Genomic DNA, 21,433 nt, shown 5'->3' with positions numbered 1-21,433 from the left:
GGTCAACAACCGTATAGCAACGCGCATAAACCAATCAGAACAGCTCAACAACTGCATAGCAACGCGCTAAAAGCCCTCAGCAAAAACATTTGCTAAATCTTATCCAATCACAACAACTCCCAAGATGTATAAATCAGATTTTTTTCAGTATATGCACATTATATATTTCAATTGTTTATTTTAGGTATGCATTTTTGTTTAAAGTAGTTTCTTTCATTCTTTATGTGCAGCTCTCATATGTCTCCTCAATGGGGCAGCATTGTATTTAATCTCAACCTGCTCTTATTTCAAATGACTGCTAAACTATATTTTTATCATTGGCCATTATTTTAATCTCACAACAACTTGGTACACACATAGAAATAAACATATTCTCTGCCTAATCAAATATTTACAGGGTAAAACATTTAATTAAACACAATCCCTACAATGAATCCCAAATCAGCAAGAAGTCATAAAATGTGCAGAAAAATGTTCCAATATTTCTATGTATAATCTTTGGCTGTTGCAGTGCCATACCGTCTCATTTATCAAGCTTTAATCTGAGCATTTGATGAGCTATTCACTGCCGTCTGAATTATTAATGTAATTGGCATTGCTGAATGACTTTACTATGAACCACCACTGCAGGCAATTTATTTCATCAAATCTCCATTGAGTTCACAACACACACACACACACACACACACACAGCAGCCTTGGCCCCGTCTGTAGATTCGATTTTGTGGCTTTGCCAGGAGCCAAAATCATCAGCAGATTCTGTGCATCTTATAAGAAGTCGAGTAAAGTTATATGAACAATTTTTTCCTTCCCCCAATATGCTGTGTTTCCTTTTTTGTGTGTGTTTTGATCCGGGCTCTTGCGGCGGGCCGTTCTGTGGTGAAGCGCGGGTTGGAGTGGCGCTGCTGTGTTATTTTTGGCATCAGCGGCGGTTGGTGGCTCTAGAGATGGAGTGGAGCGTTCCGGATCCAAACCCAAGCTGTTGAAGGGAATTCTCATCTGTAATGATCAGCGTCATTATGGGCTCACACTAACTGCAGGACGAGCCGCACGTTAATTTCAGTTCGTCCCTCAACAACACGTCACCCCTTCATACATGCATCTGGACGTGCATCATGCTACATGAACTCAAGAGACCAAACTTATTCTTAAAGAAGAAACGAAACATTATTTTAGACTGGATTGAACTCGACTATTTCACCGGCCTATAGTGTTATTTTAGTACCACTGATATACTATGTACCGTTTTATGATCAGTGTTTGGGGATAACGCATTAAAAGTTACGCAAGTTACGTAATCAGAGTATTTTTTCAAGTAACTAGTAAAGTAAAGCATTACTTTTTAATTTACAAGAAAATATCGGAAGTATTTTTTCAAAAAAGTAATGCCAGTTACTTTTGTTTCCCATTTATTGACTGACAAGCCTCCTGTTGCCATATTGAGAGAAATCGGAAGTAATGTGTGCTGTGTGAACATGATTTAGTTCTAGACTAAATGTGAATGTGCATTAACAAAAAACAGATTTAGTATTCATCCAAATTAATTAAAACAGTGAAATGCATACTCAGAATAGGACGCAAACCTGCAATCATTAAATATGTTGAATAACACAAATGTATCTAATCCCGTTTTATTAACAAACATCCTTGCTTGTGACTTTTGATGATCCAGTTCAACCATAATAATAAAAAATGACTTTAGATAATCTAATAATTGTGCTTCATAGTTTTTTTTTTTTTATTGTTGAAGAGCGTTGAACTTTCTTCTACAGACGTGAATTTACTTTTCCTTCAGCCTGAGGTTTATTCATTACACTTTTTGGTGGGAAATAACTTTTTTTTTTTAAAACAAGCCCGCTTCATATTTAAAAAGTAATGCAAAAGTAACTCAAAACTAACGTAATGCATTACTTTCCATAAAAAGTAACTAAGTAACGTATTTAGTTACTTTTTTTAAGGAGTGATGCAATATTGTAATACATAAATACATTTTAAAAGTAACTTTCCACAGCACTGTGTATGATTATATTTAAACTAGTTTTCGTTTGAATTGTAGTTCAAGTAATTTTGTTGTTTTTGTCTTTTAATTGTCTTTCGCAACATTTTTTTATTTTATAAATTTTAATATGTTATGTTACTATTTCACGTTAAACTGAGCAAAAACGTTGGATTGATAACTTGCTGTGAAATAAGTTATATTTTAATTACATTTTATTTCAGTTAATGTTTATTTATTTAACAATGTAAAAGTAACAAAGTAAAAATGTTTTTAATAGTTCTACATTGTAAAAAAAGTTTATATTTTTTTCCAAAGTTGAAAAATAAAAAAAAGATACTATACCATTTCAATGTGTTACGTGTCGTTTCTTTGCAATTGTGAAATTTTCTTGTGATTTCTGATAAAAAATTGCTTCTAAACCAAGTTTTTTCAGCGTTGTTTGAGTTTAAGTTCACAAACTAAATTAGTATAAAAGACAAAGCATATCTCTCAGCCAACTTCAGTTTTAATAAATAGTGGTTTTCATTAAGACTTCATAATACTAAACATTAAAACGTTCTTTATGTTTCACGTATCTTCCTGTATGTACAAGACTCAATGGATCCATGGTTAAAAAAAACCCTACGCTTTTTCAGTTACATTAATCAGTCGTTCAAGCTATTTATAAATAATTTAAAACAAAACTACAGTATTTTTTATTTTTTAATACATTTAAAAGCAATGGCATTTTCTGTAGTTTTTTTTTTATTATACTCATCACTTTAATTTAACCATTTGCATAATTTAAATGCTTTATATATATTAAAACACAAAAAATAAGTTCTCCAAAAGTCTGTCCAGGCCGGTCAAGGGTTACGCCTGAGGTTTTGATTGCTGAACTAGAAGCGTTTAACAGAAGAACATCTCCACTGCTATCCTTGTATATTTTTGCAGTAAAAGTTTGCTTTAAGTTACCGGCGCTCAAATAAACACACTTCCGCCCGGCGTAACGCAGCTCTAGGTCAAGCGTTGCAGTTGTTTAAAGTCAGTCTTGCTATTAGAAACCAAACCGGTTTGTGCAGCGTCAAGCATTTTTCATCCTCCCATTATGTGCTGTAACATCATGTTAAAATGTGTCTCTAACCACTCTTGGCATTAAATGAGAGAATGAGATGATTTCAGTTTATGTATTTATTTTGGGTGGTGAGTGCGTGCAAATGCATGCAAAGTTCGCATGCTTGTGTGTGCGTGCAACAGCGTGCATGATGCCAAGTAGTTGTGTTTTAGTGTGCATGCATGTGTGTATTGGGTTATGCATCAGCGTGCATGATGGCGAACACTTGAGTGTGAGTGTGTGTGTGTGTGCGAACCCACAAGGATATTTAAATTTCTGCTGGATATTAAAGAAGCATGCGGTGGCAGCGGCCCTCGGGTGAGTTGAGGGGAGTGTTGTGGCCGTGACTCTGGTGGGAGACGAGGGAGAAGTGGCTCATGGTCAGGGCTTCTGCTGGACACACTGGCGCCTCTTTCTGGAGGACTTCAGAACCACCACACTCCTCCACCAGAACCCTGCCAACCCAAATCACTCACTTCAACATCCTTCCACTTCTCTCGCTCTCTCTCTTGCTCTCTCGCCCACTCTAAAGCTATTTTCCTATCAAATTTTAATTTCTCTGAACATTTGTTTATGCGGTTTTCAAAAGTTTTCTTCTAATACTTTGGGGCTGCATTCGAAAAGCAACCCAATGCTGCGTTTAAAAACTGTTTGTACAATTATAATGTTGCCAAACTGTTTTATAAATGATGTTGAGATTAAAAGCTGAGACTGCAAGGGTACATAACTGACCATGTGTTATTTTAGGGCTTTAGAACATGACAGTTATACTGGATATACTGTAGCAAACAACAATATAATTAATGCTGTGCCTAATGTATTAAATGGCTCACAGTAGTGGGACACATTTTTTCTAGTTTTCATTATTATTTATAGTAGTAATTCAAATCCTATAACTGTTTTAGTTTATATTTGCCTGAATGAATGTTTGCAAGTTTGCAGTCCATACAATAATAATTTATCTTGTATACATTTGTTCCGAAGCCTATTTCCTCCATGGAATAAAAAATGAAAAAGATAAAAACAACTTTATATATTTCATATTTCTTTATATATTTTTCTCATGATTTAGAATTTCATTTCTTAGAATTGTGAGATTTTTTTTTTAATTCTCAGATATTAACTCTATAAAATATATATAATATGTAAACTTTTCTGAGTACTGACTTTTCTTGCAATTCTGTTTTTTGTTTCTGCTATATAATAAAAAATAAAAGTAACTGAGGCTTTTTTCTCACATTTCTTACTATTACGAGTTTTTTTTTTTTTAAATCACAATTCAGACTTTTTTTTAGAATTGTTAAAAAATTCTGAGATATAAACTTAAAACTGTAAGAAGAAGTCTGAACTGTGAGTCAAAAAGTAGCAATTAAAGTTATGTTTTTTGTTTGTTTGTCACAAATAATGTATGATGTATGATTTTATTTAGTGATTTTTTTCTCATTTAGGATCATCAACATGCATGCATATTAAAGACACTCAACTTTTATACAATGTGTCAATGGTCGCATTTTGGTCAAAGTCAAAACTTTTTTTTTTATGATTTATTCTGTGACAGAAACAAGCTTCTGTAGCCCCTCAAAGTTTTTTTTTTTTTAATGTTTTATTTATCACAGTAGTTCTTCGTTTTGCATTTATTTGCTCTTTGAAAAAGCAAAAGCTTCAAAATAAATGTTGAAAAAACGGCTTTCGCAGGTTTACACAGTGAAATAGATGAGAGTAAAAACATCTAGAATCATAAACTCAAGGAATGTCTATTTTAAAATGTCACAGCTCATTTCCCTAACTTCCATTTCTTTTCTTTTTTCTGGAAGCAATTTGTCATCCAAAGGACATTTAATAGGGAACATATTATCTTTTTACAGGGGCATGGAGTCTGCCACAGCCTGCCCACAGTTCCTATAAACAGAATTGGTTCGTTTAGTGGTGCGTTTGATACATTTGAGGGCAGCAGTGAGTTCAGTCACAGACTGGAGCCTGTAAAGTGCTTCTGTTCACCAGGACCTTGCCAACGCAGTTAATTTAAATGAGCTAATGATGATCAATCTTCATTTGTGTTGCCAAACTCAATGCTCTCTTTCCTTGTTTTTAATCGGTTTTCCATCTGACCTTCCCCGACCTCGGATTCTTGTTTTCGGTTCCCCGGTTTCTCTCTTCTTCTCCTTCATGATTTGTTTTGCTGCCATTGTTGGATGCAGCAGAGTCCGAGGCGTCTCGAGAGCCCTAAAACAATGAGGCGCTCACCTGCGCACACCTGTGGAAATCTGCCCGAGGGCATCCTGAGGGAAACACAGGCCTGTAGATGAGTGACGACCACTGTAACTGCATTCATCCACTACCAAACAATCAGAAAGACCGCACAATGAATCATTCAATCTTTCAGCTGCACATGCATGCAAACACACTTCTGTTTTTCTTTGTGCTGTCAAATGATTAATTGCATGCAAAATAAAAGTTTTTGTTTACATAATATATGTATGTGTACTGTTTATTTATTATGCATACATAAAAACACACACATAAAGCATATATATATATATATATATATATATATATATATATTAAAATATAAACATAGCAGTTTTGTTTTTAAAACATGCAATCGTGTGTTTTTATATATGCATAATAAATAAACACAGTTTACACACATATATTATGTAAAAACAAAAACAGTTATTTTGGATGCGATTATTTTTTTGACAGCACTAGTTTTAACCCTTTTGGGTCTGTTTGCCTGTTTTTTTGAGTTGTTGAAAATACTGGTTAACCTATGATTTTATTTTTGATGTTTTGTGTATTATGTGTATTATTGTGTGGATTATGGGCAGGCATGCAAAGTTTTGACACTCATGGCATGTGCATAAAATAATTCTGATGTTATTATTAATTTCATGCTTAATGGCAGCTGCATAGAAACTACCAAAAAAATATATTTATGATGCATTTTATGTCAGTTATCTTATATATTATATATGTATATATATGTATATATTTCTTATATATTATATATCTTATATATGCATTTTGTCAGTTATCTTATATATATATATATATATTTTTTTATATTGAAATTATCACATATTTAAAGTGTGATTTTATACTGAATCCATTTAAGGTTATGTTTTTTGTTTGTTTGTCAGAAATAATGGATGATGTATGAATTTATTCTTGATATTTTGTGATTTTTTTCTCATTAAGGATCATCAACATGCATGCACATTTTTGTACAACAATTCTATTACAAAAAATGTTTGCACAGAAAAATATGTATATTTTTTGATGTACAGTATTTTGTGAAGTTTTTTCAACTACATTTTAGGCAGATGCTTTTATACAGTGTGTGTCAATGTTGTTAAAATGTTTTCAAAAATACTGTTTCTAAAGTTTAAAATGAATGAAAAAGTAAAAACTATTTTACGAACATTTAAAAAAATAAATTCTCTTTTTTTTAATGTTTGAGACTTATTATTTTTTTTACATTTAATTGTATTTATTTTTTATTTTTTGATGAATTATATTAAAACAGGTTGGGGTCAAATGGACTTGTACCATGATTTTTAACATAATCCTTCCCTATATTTAAATTATCTTACACTGTTTGTGCTTGAGCACCTAAAGAAAGACTAAAATCCCTCTTAAAACTGTATTGCAACCCTTATGCACGAGAAACAGTAAAACTCAAGCTTGTATTTATCCACTGACCATCTGTGAAGGGGGCGATCTTTTCCTGTCATCTTCTCTTTCTCTCTTTCTCTCTCATGGCTCTGAGTATATTTATCTTTTTATGGCTTCACTCGAGGCAGATCCTCGTCTTTCCTTTTTTTCCCCCTCCAACATAAAGATACAAAAATAACACAAGGTTACCGCCACCACAGGGGAGTATAAAAGTTCAAAAATAATAGTCAGAAGCCACGGACCCTCCTGTACCCCCCATATAAAGCTCCTGCACCCCCACCCACGGACACACACCCCACCCAACCCTCCACCCGCTGCGGACGCGACCGCCAGCCCACTTCAGACCACCATAAACATGTCAGGCCCTGATGATAGAGCCGGCCCGGGATGCTTTATACCAGCTGACCTCAACTCCAGCTCATTAGAGCCAGTAAATGAGAACCATACACCCGAGTCAAAGAGCAGTCGATGAGGAGAGAGCGCTGTGTGAGGGGTGATGCATGCATTTGATCATTAAAATAAAGTCTGCGATGTGTGCAATGCTTTCGGGGCTCACAGCTTTTGCATTTTTCAGTAGCTCAGTTTTTATACTTCACACAGAGTATCTCATGCAGGAAAAGCCCATTGTTGTGTATCAAAATATTTACTACAGTATATAAAATATAAAAGAAAAAGTGTAATTACAATTCTGTATATGCAAACTGGTTGATTCCAAAATTCACTGAAAAAAAGAAGAAGAAAAAAAAAGAGGAAAATTGGTGTACTTTCCACTCAGACATTGCTAGATTTCACAAAGAATTACAAAGAAAAGGAAAGTAACACATTGAATTAAACGTGAACTTTTGGGGTAGAAAAACTGAAAGAGAAATTAATGTGCACCAATAATCTGTTTTATTTGCAATGTTAAAATTTTCAATGAATATAAGTGTGACATTTTTAAACTTAACAAAAATGATGCTTAAATTTCATAGCAATATAATGCATAAGGCATGAATTTTTTTTAAATAATAATAATTATAAAAAAAGTTTTTCTAATTCCTCACAAGCGCGTTATAAAATAAAATAAATAAATAAAACCCTCAAAAAAAACAAAAAAAAACTCACTGTATAAGGAGTCTCTTTTTTCATAAAATAGCATAAAAAAGAAATGTAACAGTCACAATATACAGTATATGAGGTACATTTTTAACCTTCAAAGTTAAATAATAAATAATAAAAACCTAAAGGTTTATAAAAAACTAAATTATAAAAAAAAAAAAAAATAATGCACACATAAGCTGAATTAATTGCATAAAGAGTAAAAAGAGAAATGTCAAGTCCTTCCAAATAAAATAAATCAAACATAAAAAAGTTCTGTCATAAAGAGTCTGTTCTCCCATAAATATAAAAACATAATTTCAATGTGAATTCCATATTCAAACATTTTGGCACCTTTTTGTCATTTAATATTATGAATATAGAAGATGTAAGTGTGGGATTTTTAAAACATTATAAAACTAAATTTCTTAAAAAAAAAAATAAAATAAAAAAAAATAACTCTAAATAAAATGTAAAACCCTGACTGTATGAAGACCTGGTGATTTCCTCTCTTTAGTGGTCAGTCGTCTCCTGCCCCGCGCTGGCCGTCCTGAAGCGGTACGGGGGGTAATTGTCCGGCGGTGGGGCGGGTGGGGGGTAATTGGTCCTCACAGACAGCGGGGGAGGCTTTCTGAGAGACTCTTTGTGTGACTGAGAGCTCTGCTTAGTTTGTGCTGCTAAAACTAATTAAAGCATTTGTTGAGCTGTGAGACTGAACCAATATACGGCATGAGGAACACTTACTGTATCTGGCTTTATATTCTTTCCCTTCACGAAACATTCAAAGCAATGACACTTCATTTCTGGAGAAAAAAGGTTTTACTCACACTTTGTGGTCAACTTATTCTGAGCATCAAACGGTTGATTTATGACGTCTCTGGATTCAATACGCCGCTGTGATACTGAAACACAAGCGTTTTCAGACCAAACCTCACATCTGGCTGAACATAAAGATGTTTTCTTAAGATTAGTATTGTTTTAACACAAACTGTGAATATTTCAGTATTTTCTGTATCCGCAGCGTGCAGGTTTTTGGTCATTTTGATGGTTGCAGATATGTTTTTTAATATATTGAAAACAGATGCATCATGAATAAATGTGAAAGAACATCATGAAAACATCTGTAGGTTATTTCAACCCGAAATGACGAGAAACACAAACTTATATATTTGAACACAGAGTATTGAGATAATTTAAACTAATAAGGTTTATTGAGATTTTGCATCTTGATCCCCTTCAGTTCTTCATAACTGTAACGCTTCTGAAAATTGTTATTTTTAATTTTATATTTATTTTTGATTATTCTTAGTAAAAAAAAAAAAAAAAAAAAAAAAAAATATATATATATATATATATATATATATATATATATATATATATATATATATATATATATATATATATATATATAAATAAAACATGTTTAATTTGAAATAAATGATACCATCATGATGTATACATTCTGACTTTATTTTATTATTTTATTTCTATTTTTTCTATAACAGTAATGGCAATTTGAAGGGAAATGTGTTAAAAATTAAAATTATGGTCCTAATACTATTAGGTTAAGTTTTGGTTAGGTGTAATTTTTTTCTTTAGATTTTAGGATGATATAGGACTAAACATACTAAAATAAAAATAAACAAAAATAAAATAAAACTCTACTGCTTTTGCACGAATGGTTGTTTCACTGCTTAACTAAATTACTGTTTATGCTTTAAGTTTGATTTTTACTTTAATCAGTTTATAGAAATCTGCCTTTCCACAATTATTTAGGATTTTACTTCAAAAAAATTATATTTCATACATGTCTTTGTTGAAATTTAAATGCTGTTGTAAAAATCTGCTTACAATATTCAGAGTTGAAATAACTTTACATAAAAACCATCACATGAATGAGAAGACTTAATTTATTCATAAATGACACGCTTCATGGTCTACCTCCATTTCTGAAAAACCAGTGAAACACAACATTGTCTCATAATTTAAAACATAAATTAGGTTTGATGTAAATAGGGAATTAAATTAAACAATGACAAGCGACAGGACCAATAATGAAATAAAAGAAAACAATTCACTGTACACCAGATCAGTTCTATCAAAGTCATGAGTCCTCAAGAAAGTGTTCAGGATGAAACAAAATAAAAGAAATCAATTTGAATTAAATAAAAACAGGACAAAATATGCATCGATCGGAAGCCTGAATATCAGAAGCTCTGCTGACAGAAACATAACGCTGGGCTTCAAAAACACCGTCCCTAAAAGTTGTCAAAAAGAAGAAATCTAACACAAAGAAGAGGAAATAATTCAATAATAATTTGTAGACATAAAAACATTTTAAAATACTCCCCAAAATGTAGGCCTCTCCTGACAAACGTGTCTGAAGTTCTTTGTACACAGTATGATTTTTCATGTTTTTTTTAAATAAGTCTCTTCTGCTCACCAAGCCTGTTTTTATTTGATCTAAAGTACAGTAAAAAGAATAAAATTCTGAAATAGTTTTACTATTTAAAATAAATGTTTTCTGTGTGAATCTGTGTTAAAGTGTAATTTATTTCTGTGATGCTCCGCTGTATTTTCAGCATCATTCCTCCAGTCTTCAGTGAAACATCAGAATAATATGATGATTTACTGCTCAAGAAACATTTATTATTATTATGTTGAAAACAGATGCGTAAAAGTTCAGAAGAACAGCATTTTTCTGAAATAGAGATATTTTGTAACATTTTAAATGTCTTTATCAACTGATCAATTTAAAGCATCCTAAATATATATATATATACTGACTCAAAGCGTTAGAATGGAACAGTGTATAATGTTACAAAAGCTTTTTATTTCAGATAAATACTGATCTTTGGATCTTTCTATTTATTTAAAGATTCATGTTCTCAACTGTTTTAAATAGTGATAATTATAAATGTTTCTTGAACAGCAAATAAGTATATTAGAATGATTTCTGAAGATCATGTGACACTGAAAACTGCAATAAATGATGCTGAAAATACAGCTTTTATCACAGGCATAAATCACATTTTAACAGATTTTTACATAGAAAACCGCTGTTTGAAATACTAAAAATATGTTCAAATTTAATTGTTTTTACTGTACTTTGGATGAAATAAATGCAGGATTGCTGAGCAGAAGAGGCTTCTTTAAAAACATTAAATATCTTACTGTTCAAAAGCCCACTACTTTTGACTAGCAGTGTAATTAATTTCTCCCAGTCTAGAAAATGTTCATGATACGCTGCGCTCCGTGGAACATATTCGACTAGTTCCTAAAAACAGATTGCATAATAAAACACAGGAATCTTTTCATACGCAGCTTAGCACCAATGCAACAGTAGCTCCACTTATCAGAGTCTTCATCTGATTCCTCACACATCCCTTTTATATCTCCAGCAGCCCACTGCTGCCGTCCACACCGTTCCCTGTGCTGCTCTTTTCATCTCCACCAACTGTTGGGTCCTGCATGCCACCCACGGGCCCCTGAGGAGCCACTTTACTGGAATCCGCTGATTCCTCGGTTCCTCTGGGGTCTGTCTCCTCTTCCGGACCCTTCCCTTGAAGACTGGCTTCCGTGTGGGTTTTCTGATGTTTGCTGAGATGGTCGCTCCTCGTGAAACGCTTGTTGCACAGGAGACACGTGAACTTCTTTTCTCGCGTGTGCGTGCGGACGTGGCGCTCCAGCTCGTCGGAGCGAGTGAACCGCTTCCCGCAGAAGAGCCAGTTGCAGACGAACGGTCGTTCGCCCGTGTGCCAACGCAGGTGGGCTTTGAGGTGCGAAGCCTTGCCATAAACCTTCCCGCAGCCGGGAATGTGGCAGCTGTGGACGGGTTTCTTGCGCAGGGATGCGGCCGAGGCACCAAGCCTCTCCAACTCTTGGCAATTTGGACAATCGCAAGAAGACCTTCCGGTGGTAGATCCGCCGGTGTATCCGGGAGATCCCCGAGCCGGTTTGAGCCCCATGGAATTGTCCAGGATTCCAGAAGTTGGGATGGGTTTGGGCTTGTACATGTCCTGAGGGAGCATGTGCTGTGAGGACTGGAGCGAGCTCAAGCCTACGGACGGATATGGTGCAGGATTTAAAGATGTAAAATCAGGAGCGTAACTAGGCATCTGGGAATTGAGGGATGCTTGAGGTGCAACCGGTTGGAGGCTCTCGGATTGAGGTTGTCCTGCGCTTAGCCAGTTTGAGTTGGTGTGGACGTCCCACCAAGAAGATGTTGCGTTCGCAGGAGCAGCCGTGATTCCGGGATGGATGCCCTTGTACCAGGAGCCGTAGGGATGCGTCATGTCCAAGTAGGTGTTGACGCTGGTCAGGCAGTCCGCGGTGGCTTTGGTCCCCAGGAGCGAAGGGTCTTGAGAGGCACTAGAGGTTTGGAAACTGGAGAACGGGTTGTATTCGGAGCCGTACGCTCCCGTGGGAGCTGGAGGAGGGCTGCCGGTAGGGGTGAGCAAACCCCCGGCGGAGCTGAAGGAGCCGCTGTAAGAGTCCGCGATGCCCTCATTGCCTCGCACGTTATTCTTAGGGCTCTGGAGTTCAGAGGTCATGCTGTAGGCTTTCTTAACTGGTACCGTGCTTCCCGTTTTACCAGGTGTGGCGGAATCTCGGACTGGACTGGTGTTTCCAAACTTGTTGCAGGTTGCGGTTAGCATAGCCAAGGGACTGGATCCATAACGTGTTTCCTCCTGGGAAATCAATAAGAGATCAGAACGCAATCCATATTGCTTCAAGTACAGCCAAGCCAAATATTATTCAGACAACAGTGGGTGCGGGACACTACAGTTCATTAATGTAAGTGAGGATAGAGAAATAAAGTGAGTTATAATATACCCGAAAATACTTCATACAGTGGACTACCAGTACAAATTGGGAATAAAAATATTCATATACTTTGAGCTGACTATGTTTTGCTCAAGTGTTTTTCTTTAATTGCTAATGTGACCTTGGTAATTGGTTGAGCTGAATTGGTATTATCTACCAATTGTGTACTTAGATTTAACAGCAAAATCATTTCTGGTTGATTGTAATCCATTGCATACCTTTCTATCAAAGTGATCTGACATTATCAAGATTAATTTGTTCTGACACAGTTTAACTATGAGTTTCTGTTATAATTTATTACCATTTTCTAAACTATAGCCAATAAACTGTGAGAAATGTTGGCTTCTGACTAATGTTTTCGTGCATAAAAGAGGTTGTGCAAAGATCCTTCCTGCACTATTAGTCTAGACAAAAATATGTGCCAGCGTTGACAACACAATAATTAATGTCACCACACATGGAGTTCCTGTTTGACATGTTTGCATCTCTATAGAGACCATCTGTCTGTGAAAAACAGGCAACAATATGATATTGTTTGTAAGAACAAACATTGTTTGGTTTCGAATACTCTAATTGTGCTGTCAGTCTAAGTGTCAACTGAGCATTAGAACAAATGCACAAGAATAAAAAATGTAGAAATCAAAGATGGTCAATTATTTTCCATAAACTCACACTCACATTGACCCAAGTACGAAGTATTTATCATGCTTCATGCCAGTGCATGAACACATCCACAGAAAAACACGTGGTAAACATGTTTACAGTCAACAATGAGAAATTCAAGATTGAAGGACAAAAAGTTCTCAGTTTAGATGTTAAATTAAAAGGCAGATTGGCATTTTAGGATTCCTATAACCCTAACTTAAGATGCTGAGTTCAATCATCACTTTACAGTCACAGACTATGGTTGGATCTCGCTTCATTTGGAATAGCAGTGGTCTACCCTATTTTCCGTTGGGAAGTGATGATGAATGAATGAGTAAGGCGCAGTGTGTGTCATGATATTTCCTGCTGAGTGTGTGCGGTTCATCTTGGCAAAGGTTTTGCCCCCGTTTCCAGGTTAATTGCTCTCTTTTACTGCGTGGAGCTTAAATTTGATGCCTACATCCAAAACCATTGGCGCAAAAGTTTTATGTCTCCTAGTTTGGACTCCTAGTTTTATTTATTTATTACATTTCAGTGTCTAGGCTGAACTATCTGGTCATACATTTGAAAGCGTTTTGATTGTGTTGCAACAAAACCAAAACCCTTAACAATAAGGATTCCTTAGTGGTTTTTAGGTTTAGTCAAAAACTTTTTTTTTGCTCTACAATGTTATTCACATCAGTGTATTGGTGTCTAGATTCTTACACACCATTAAGGTTTCTAAAGAACTACAGAATAAAAAAGCTTTTTCAATGAATGAAAAACCCCTAGCTTCAACTGTGAATTTAAGTGCATGGTCTTTCCTGACAACATTGAATTGCAGTGTTTTTCTTTGGTTTTAATCACATTGTTCATGCAATTACTTCTAAAATGAGTTATTTTCATTCCACTTTAAATTTCATACACAAGCAATCTAATAACTTTTACTGAGTGACAAGAATCAGAAGAAATCCCGTGTAAACCAATAAGGCACAAATTCAAACCACCTCGTTTGATACTGAAAGCTGAAAACATACATCTCTAAGATCAGACTGTGTTCTCCATACCTCCAGAATCGACGCGGCCATCCCGGAGGAAGCAGTCCTGTGAAGATCAGTCCAAAGGCAGCAGGAGAAGCTCTCGGTCCAGAGTCTGACTGAAATAAACTCCGCCGGAGCTCAGCGACTCTTCTTTGAGGAGAACCGGATACCGGGAGACCCGCCTCCTACTGACCGGAGACCGGAGAGAGAGAGAGAGAGAGAGAGAGAGAGAGAGAGAGAGAGAGAGAGAGAGAGAGAGAGAGAGAGAGAGAGAGAGAGCGCCAAATGGATTTCCATGGATTTCTCTCTCAGATTAGATTTATGGGGGGGTTAGACCCACCCAATTAAAGTTTGACCCACAAAAATAAGTTAAATCAAGAGGCTGGGGTCGCAAATGGACGCTGTGTTTTAATATATAAATGTAGCTTATATAGAACTACTTTTCAACAGCGTTTTCAAACACCCGCGAAAGGTTATTTCGAGCGCAAAATATATTCGCGCGCGAACAAAAATAGCTTTATCGCTAGTAGTTGTAACCAGAGCCGTTGAAAAACATATTTAACGGCTCTGCCCTTACGAAAATTAACCATGGTTTTACTACAGATAAAACCAAAAAACCATGGTTACTGTAGTTAAACCATGGTAACCACAAATTAACCATGGTTTTGCTATATTAACCATAGTTTAACCATGGTATTTGTAGTAAATCTGTGGTTTTACAAATGGCAGTCAATACGCCAAATAACCATGGGTTACTACAGTTTTACTATAATAAAACCATGGTTATTTTTCGTAAGGGTGTTTGTAACCATAGAAACAGCTGCGCGATCACGAACTACTAATCACATTATTATAGGCTATATTTACACCTCGAATATGCCATTAAAAAAATCACGTTTTAATTAAAATGTAGAGTATTTACCATATTGATGATTTTAGCAGTCAACGGCGCAATAAAAACAAAAGGTTTACATAATGCGCAAATGCTCGTTTTCTCTTATATTGACTACTAGAATAATTCTTTGGTTGCATAAAATGCATTTATTACACATTGGCTAAAACTATCTATCTATCTATCTATCTATCTATCTATCTATCTATCTATCTATCTATCTATCTATCTATCTATCGCAAAAAAAAAAAATTGCATCCAAAGCCAGTACATTCCTTCGGTTCCTTATTGTCACATTGTAGAAAAAACAGGCTTGACTGGTGCTTATGATCAAATATTTTAATGATTTTCTTACGTGAGTATATGGAAGGGTGAAATGCATTTAAAACTTTAAATTAAAACCAATTGCTTAAATCAGTAAACGAGTTGATTCCCATCTTATATTAGACATGCAAATAAAGATTTTCCCCAAAAGCAGTTTTGAGAAACTAAATGTTTTCACACATTATATAAAACAATTTTGTAAAGTGATGCAAAAATGCCATTCCTGATCATGTTTTATCACAAGAGTGGAAGAATACGTTTCAATGTCAATCAAATCAAGTGAATCATACAGAGTCCTGTTATTAAAGTGGTGTTGGTGGTTTCAGAGACTGTAATGAAGAGTCTATGGCTGCAGAGCAGAAAGAATAAATACTGTTATCCTGCCAATTTAAAGGCTAAAACAAAATCGCAGCTAATCAGACTAAGAGAAACAACACAATGTGACTTTATGCAGTTTCTTATGAGAAATAACGGCAAAATGATTGTAAACTAAAAAGCATGCACATCCCTGGGAAAACTCCCCAACAGGATGCTCGACAAAAAATTGATCATGAAAATAGAAAAAAGTTTCTTATGTGATAGTCTGTTCTGTTATACATTTTTTTTTTCTTTTTGAGCCCAGGTGTGCCAAATTTTTTGATGTTCATAATCAATCCTTAAAAACAAATGCAAAATGATGTCTTCTGTGTTACGAAACTTCCAAACAACATTTTTTACCCAAGTGCATGAAAGATACCTTTATCTTGCCTATAAACTTCATTAGCAATTTGTTTATTTTCTTGACTTTGACTATTTCACTCAGACATACCCCTTTCTTTCCTAGTTTTTTCATATTTCAGTTCAGTGTTCATGCACCGCACAGAAGTTGTCAGCTGTTAAGAGCCTCGTTCTGTCTTACAGACATCCATCAAGTGAATAAACAGTTGGAACGGCCTTCCGACAGCCCATCTTGGTTTTGAGTGTCCTTGTGGGTGTTGCTTTTTTTTTCCAAAATGAGGGGAGAGAAGATTAAAATTGTTTTCAAAAATAAACATGTAATTTCATTCTTTATTTTCTCCCTCAATTACAAGGCATGGTCAGAGCAAGCTTGTAGTTTGTGAGAGTTTGGCCCTTACAGTAACACACAGACTATATTTAGCAGTCTGCTCTTCAACTGACCCTGCGTCTCTACCTTGCAGAGCACAAAATGAAACACACACATACACAATCATGCAACACATTAATTTCTGCAATCATAGTATTGAACTGCACTGGCTAATTAGATCGGTGCCACAGGGGGCACTGTTATTTCTAACGACATGAATCAAATTGCTGTCAGAAACATTGCTGTAAAGACCACACAGTGATTTATTGGCAGATTTTAATGTTAGATTAGGTCATCTTTACAGCTCTTAGCAGTCGTAATCCAGAATCCTTCTTTGGTGGGAGTAAATAAGGCAGTAAACTCTCACATGCTGGTACAGGAATACCATTTAAAGGCCCTATGAAATCAGTTTTGTGGCTTTTATACAAGACAGCTAAGTAAACAATAACATAATAAACATTTAGCAGGAATACACATTCAAAATGCACAGTTTCTCCCAGTAAATCATTTAAAAACACAGACAAACTTGATGAAATACTTCAACATAGCAAAGAAAATATACTCATCATGCGATTTTGGAGTCATTTTATCAATATACCACACATTATAGTTGGAGGAGGTCAAGTGAGTGTTGAAAGGTGAACAATCACTTTCCAAATATTAATGCACATGCAATTGCAAATTGCTGCGATGGCCTAATACATTTTCGCTCATGCATTTATCTCGAGTCTCGTCTGCTCATCTGATCTCTTGACTTTCCTTCTCAAATGAATGGAAACATATGCAAAGACATGAGTTACTAAAACTGTGATGCAACTGAAGGATAGAATGATTCATCAAAGAAGAAATGTTGAATTGTAATGCATCTGCATGGCTGGTCAAATTATTATAATTTTTTGCTTGATTTGTGTTTTATCATATTGCATTATAAATAAAGATATAATGAAAAGCTACAAGGAGAATGACAATATTACAAACTTTGATTTGAAGGGAAAAGTATATGAAAATTGCATAAAAAGACATTGCAAAAGACATAATCAGATTAAAAATGATGGAGAAATATTTATTCAAAGTTGTTTATTGTATCTCTTTAAATAATATAAAGTATAAGCACACATGCACACAAATTTGAACTATTTTGAAAGTGTAAGGAGACTTACGCATTTATGGTGGGCGGAGCTTTGCTCGCTGCAACTCTGTGATTGGTGGAATCCTCTCTACAGCATCATGGGTAATGTAGTTTTTCACTCACTTATTTTAAAAATAAGCTGAATTAAAGTGAACAGATGGGTAAAAAAATGGTTTCAATGGGTGTGCCTTTACAAAATTTACTGAACACGCAAAGATATAAACTGAGGAGCGCAGTGCCACATGTGGAGGCTTCAGCACAGTTTGAGGGAACTGCCTTCCCAATGATTTGCATGTGGTTTCCCCATTTGGCCTAATAGCTTTCCTATTTCTCTTTGAGGATCAGAAATCCCACACCCTGAACAGCCTGAAATTAAAAGGAGAGGTGCAGCAGTGGCGTATAAAGAGTAGTTTTTATTGGGATATCCTTTATCACTCCGAGGAGCTGTAAATGCTTGATCCCCACTAACAGCTTCTTTCAAAGTGGAGCGAAAGCAATCTATAATTAGAGATTTAGAGAGAAACTGAAGGAAAACGTTTAGCATTTTTCAAATCTTTTCTATTTTTGCATTTTTACATTGAAATGTCTTCCTCTGGCCGAGGTAGCGGCTTGTTTAAAGCACTGTTGATTCTTGTGTTAATGAAGAGCTATAAAGTGTTTTTTCCCAAATATTGACATCATACATTGATGTAAATCAGTGGTTCTCTGCCAGTTTAGATTCAAGATCTATATTTTACTTTGGGCATCACATAGTTGGTTGGTTAGTTGGTGTTTTAACACCATGCCAGCTTTCATAACAAGTTATAAATTGAAATAATATAAAAGAGCATCAGTACAGTTTGCTTTGGATAAAAACTCTAAATCTAAAAAAAAATTAATTAATTCAGAGGTGATTGTTAAAAAAGTGTGGACACCAAATGACAAGCAAACACAGTTGTTTTATGGCCTTAAATGTATTATATTTTTGCATTTAATATTTTGTTTCTTTTCACCTGTTGACCATGATTCAATAGTTAAATGGCTTCAAATTTATTAGTATTTTTTTGCATTTAACATTTTGTTTAATTTTACCTGTTAACCCATGATCCAATAGTAATATGGCCCCAAATGTATAAGTATTTGTGGCTTTTACCCTTGTTTCTTTTTACCTACTGACTGTGAACAAACTGTAAAATGGTCTTAAATGTATTAATATTTTTTAATTCAACATTTTCAATTTTTAATTGTTTCTGTTCACCATTTGACCATGATCCAATATATTTAAACTATTTTTTGCATTTAATATTTTTTCTTTTTACCTGTTGATGGTGATCCAATCATAACAAACTTGTCATCAAATTTTGGGTCATAAAGCAGCATTTGAGAATCCCTTACAAATGTTTCAGCGTATGTACCATTCACCAAGCAGTAATTCACAAATTCCAAGGATTTGAATGCTTTCCAAATAATTACCCTTATAAATCAAATTTACGTTCCTTTTTTCATCCATTAAGAGTCATTGCAACCCAAGACGGCACCATTAGCTGAAAGAAATATCAGCATTTTTGGCCAGTTTATAGATATTAAATATACAAACTATAAGGGTCTTTTAGCATAACTCACTTTGGACCAGTTTTACAGTTTGGGGTTTTTAAGGGCTATATGCTTCCATCATTAGTCTCCATATCAGAGTACCGAGGATTTCGCTGTGGTTAGATGGGAATCAATGGAATAATTCTCTCTGAATTCCTCCCGGAGCCCGGACCCTCAGCGAATTAAACTTCTTAATAACGCTGCCGCGCAAGGAAAAAGTGAAATGATTAGACGTGTGTGAGTGGCTTTGGAGATGGAAATGTGGTAAGAGGGAGATACAGGGTCAGGGACAAACTGGCCTCACAGCGAGATGGCTTTTTCCAGACCGTGTGGTCACAAAAACAGGAATCTCTCTGGAAAAATAAGTGAGAAAAACCATCAGATGGGACTTAAAGCTTAAGATCATCTACGATAGACTTTTCTGCAATAAAAAAACAGCTTTGGTTGTGCTTTACGCAGGTCATTAACTGAAGACAGTCAAATACTCATGAATTGGATGTCGAACTGTGTGGGGCCTGAAGGAGCCAGCATGATCATAACAGAGAGGCCAATTTTATGAATTACTGGTTACTCAGCACTCCAGACTATACTAAACATGGCACCGAGTTACCACGAGTGCTGCGTCCGCCCCCGTGAGCTCCACCACAAGTGTCCTCCACAAATCATCAGTTTAACAGAGTTTAACATCACTCATGAACACAGGAGCAATGGAGACACTTTAAAACAAGAATCCAGAAAGTATACATCGCATGGAAGGAGAGAGGAAGGGAGATAAAGACGAGAACACATGTTATGTTTCACCTCAAAATCAAAAATAATATTAGACATTATATTTTGCATGAAGAAACGAACATGCATTATGACTTTTCTTTACAATCAAGCACATTTTACCCCCAAGATTATTCAAATTAAGCACATTTTACCTCAAAATTTAAATGAAATAAATGCTGTATTATTTATATTGTAAAATATTTATAAACCAGTTTAATGTATAAAAAGTCACACAGTTATTTGAAGTAGTTAGAATTAAAAGACCTGGATGCACTGAAGAAATTGGAATTTGGAAGGAAATAGTTAAAAATGCTTAACCCATCATGTTAAGAAATGGAAAATAAAATATTTAATGAAATTCAGTCATATAGAAATGGTGTGAGCAAGAAGTCCAGGTAAAAGCAAGCACATTATTCCCTAAATTCATCACACTTTTTATCACTATTAAGCACATTTTAACCGTAACATGTATGGATGCATTTTCCTGCCATGGAATAAAAGAATTAAAAAGGTAACTGTGACTTTTTGTTTCAATATTCTGACTTTGTTCCATGCAATTCTGAGAAAGAAAAAAACATACTTGAAATAAACTTTCAGTTCTGAGAAGAAAAGCATGAGATATAAGAAAAATATACTCACAATTGCAATACAAAAAAAAAAAAAAAAAAGTCAGAATGTTGAGATATGAAGTTAAAGAGCATTTTTATAGAAAAAAATAAAATAAAAACTCAGAATTTTTTAATAAAAAATTGCTTTATGAATAACTTTTTTATTCCATTTTGGAAACTAAAAATATTTATATCCACAATACAAAAATATATCCTTCTTAGTACTGTGATATGAAAGAAATGCTGCGTTATTTATATTATAAATTAATTTCAAACCATTTTATAGTATTTACTGAATCAACATAATGAGAATTTAAACGTCTGGATGCATTTCATCAACGAGAATTTGGAAGGAAATCATTAAACGTGTTTAACTTTCATGAAAGAAATATCATGAAAATCTCACTAGCCCCTCATTTTATGGAAAATAAAATTTCTGCATGTTTTCATGAGTTTCAGCCATATAGAAAAAGCGTGAGCGAGCGGCCCGTGTTTAAATAAGCACATTTTACCTAAAGAGAGCCCTTCCTTTAAAAACCAAAACAAAACACGGCAGGTCAGAAACCCACAGGAGACGCTGAAGGAGAGCTTGGACCACCCAAAGCTGCACCCACACCCTGCAGACGACGGTGGTGAAATAACAAAACACTGAACTCTGGGTCTGAAGCTCTTTCCACCTCCTCACCGTATGGCCTCTCCATCTCACTCATGTGCTATA

The 21,433-nt window shown here is 35.0% G+C and overlaps 1 protein-coding gene across 1 annotated transcript; it reads right to left on the bottom strand.

Moving 5' to 3' along the window:
- Window positions 1-11,007: 11,007 nt before the first annotated feature.
- On the bottom strand, window positions 11,008-14,540 carry LOC113102178 (transcription factor Sp7-like). Its single transcript, XM_026265762.1, has 2 exons — window positions 14,363-14,540; window positions 11,008-12,535 (listed from the first exon to the last, which is right to left on the bottom strand). The coding sequence occupies exons 1-2, from the start codon at window positions 14,381-14,383 to the stop codon at window positions 11,234-11,236; spliced, it is 1,323 nt and encodes a 440-aa protein (XP_026121547.1). The 5' UTR covers window positions 14,384-14,540; the 3' UTR covers window positions 11,008-11,233.
- Between the last annotated feature and the right edge of the window lie 6,893 nt (window positions 14,541-21,433).

The sequence above is a fragment of the Carassius auratus genome, chromosome 6 (genome assembly GCF_003368295.1).
Source record: "Carassius auratus strain Wakin chromosome 6, ASM336829v1, whole genome shotgun sequence".
NCBI lineage: Eukaryota > Metazoa > Chordata > Actinopteri > Cypriniformes > Cyprinidae > Carassius > Carassius auratus.
The sequence above is the reverse complement of the archived record's forward strand: the minus strand, read 5'-3'. Positions and strand labels throughout refer to the sequence as shown.